The sequence below is a fragment of the Notothenia coriiceps genome, unplaced genomic scaffold (assembly GCF_000735185.1).
Source record: "Notothenia coriiceps isolate Sejong01 unplaced genomic scaffold, NC01 NC01_scaffold00000151, whole genome shotgun sequence".
Lineage (NCBI taxonomy): Eukaryota > Metazoa > Chordata > Actinopteri > Perciformes > Nototheniidae > Notothenia > Notothenia coriiceps.
In genome coordinates, this window is record NW_011332852.1 from 189462 (window position 1) to 190278 (window position 817).

At 51.8% G+C, this 817-nt stretch overlaps 1 protein-coding gene across 1 annotated transcript in view; it reads right to left on the reverse strand.

The window, feature by feature from the left end:
* pex5la (peroxisomal biogenesis factor 5-like a) overlaps positions 1-207 on the reverse strand; it is a 26340-nt gene extending 26133 nt beyond the window's left edge. The window contains exon 1 of the mRNA XM_010771641.1: positions 202-207. Coding sequence (XP_010769943.1) covers positions 202-207 — 6 coding nt within the window. The remainder of the gene's footprint in view (positions 1-201) is intronic.
* Between the last annotated feature and the right edge of the window lie 610 nt (positions 208-817).

The window sequence follows — 817 nt, forward strand, 5'->3', positions numbered from 1 at the left end:
AGCTACGCCGGGTGCTCCTGCGGAACCAACCTCTCTCGGAGTGCTTAACCCAGGCCCGGACGGACCCATACCACCGGTCTAACAACGACAATCCTAATACAAAAATTTGTCCTGGGTCCGCGTCCGTTACTGACTTCTACAAAATTTACCAAAACAAAGCCTCTGAGTCCCTCCAAACCACCTAATACCTCCAGGCCTCACCTCCATCCGTCAGACTCATCCGACCTGCTAATGTTCCGTTCCGTCCATCCTACGTCCTTTCTTCGTCCGTCCAACCGACCTTCGAGAGACATGCGAGGTTATGGATAACCTCGCATCACTAGCCGCCAATGTAGCACAGATGGGACATCACCTCAACCTGGTTTCAACTCATCTTGCTCCGCCTGCTCCTGAGGATCCAGCTCCCCCACAAGAGTTAGCACAGGTTCCAGCCCAGCCCGCTTTCCCTTCACGTGAGCCAAACATTCCCACTCCAGAGCGGTACGCAGGTGCCTTAGGGACATGTAAATCTTTCTTAATGCAGTGTTCTCTTGTGTTTGAGCAGCAGCTGTCTACTTATGCTAATGACAGAGCTAAGATTTGTTATATGATAGGCTTACTTACAGGTAGCGCCCTAGCCTGGGCATCAGCCGTATGGGAGAGTCAGTCCAACCTTTGTTATTCTTATCCAGAGTTTACAGAAGAAATGAAGAAAGTTTTCCACCACCCCGTCAGCGGTAGGGATGCTACTAAACGCCTCCTCTCACTGCGACAGGGCTCCCGTAGTGTAGCCGAATACTCAGTGGAATTTAGGACCTTAGCTGCAGAGGCGGGGTGG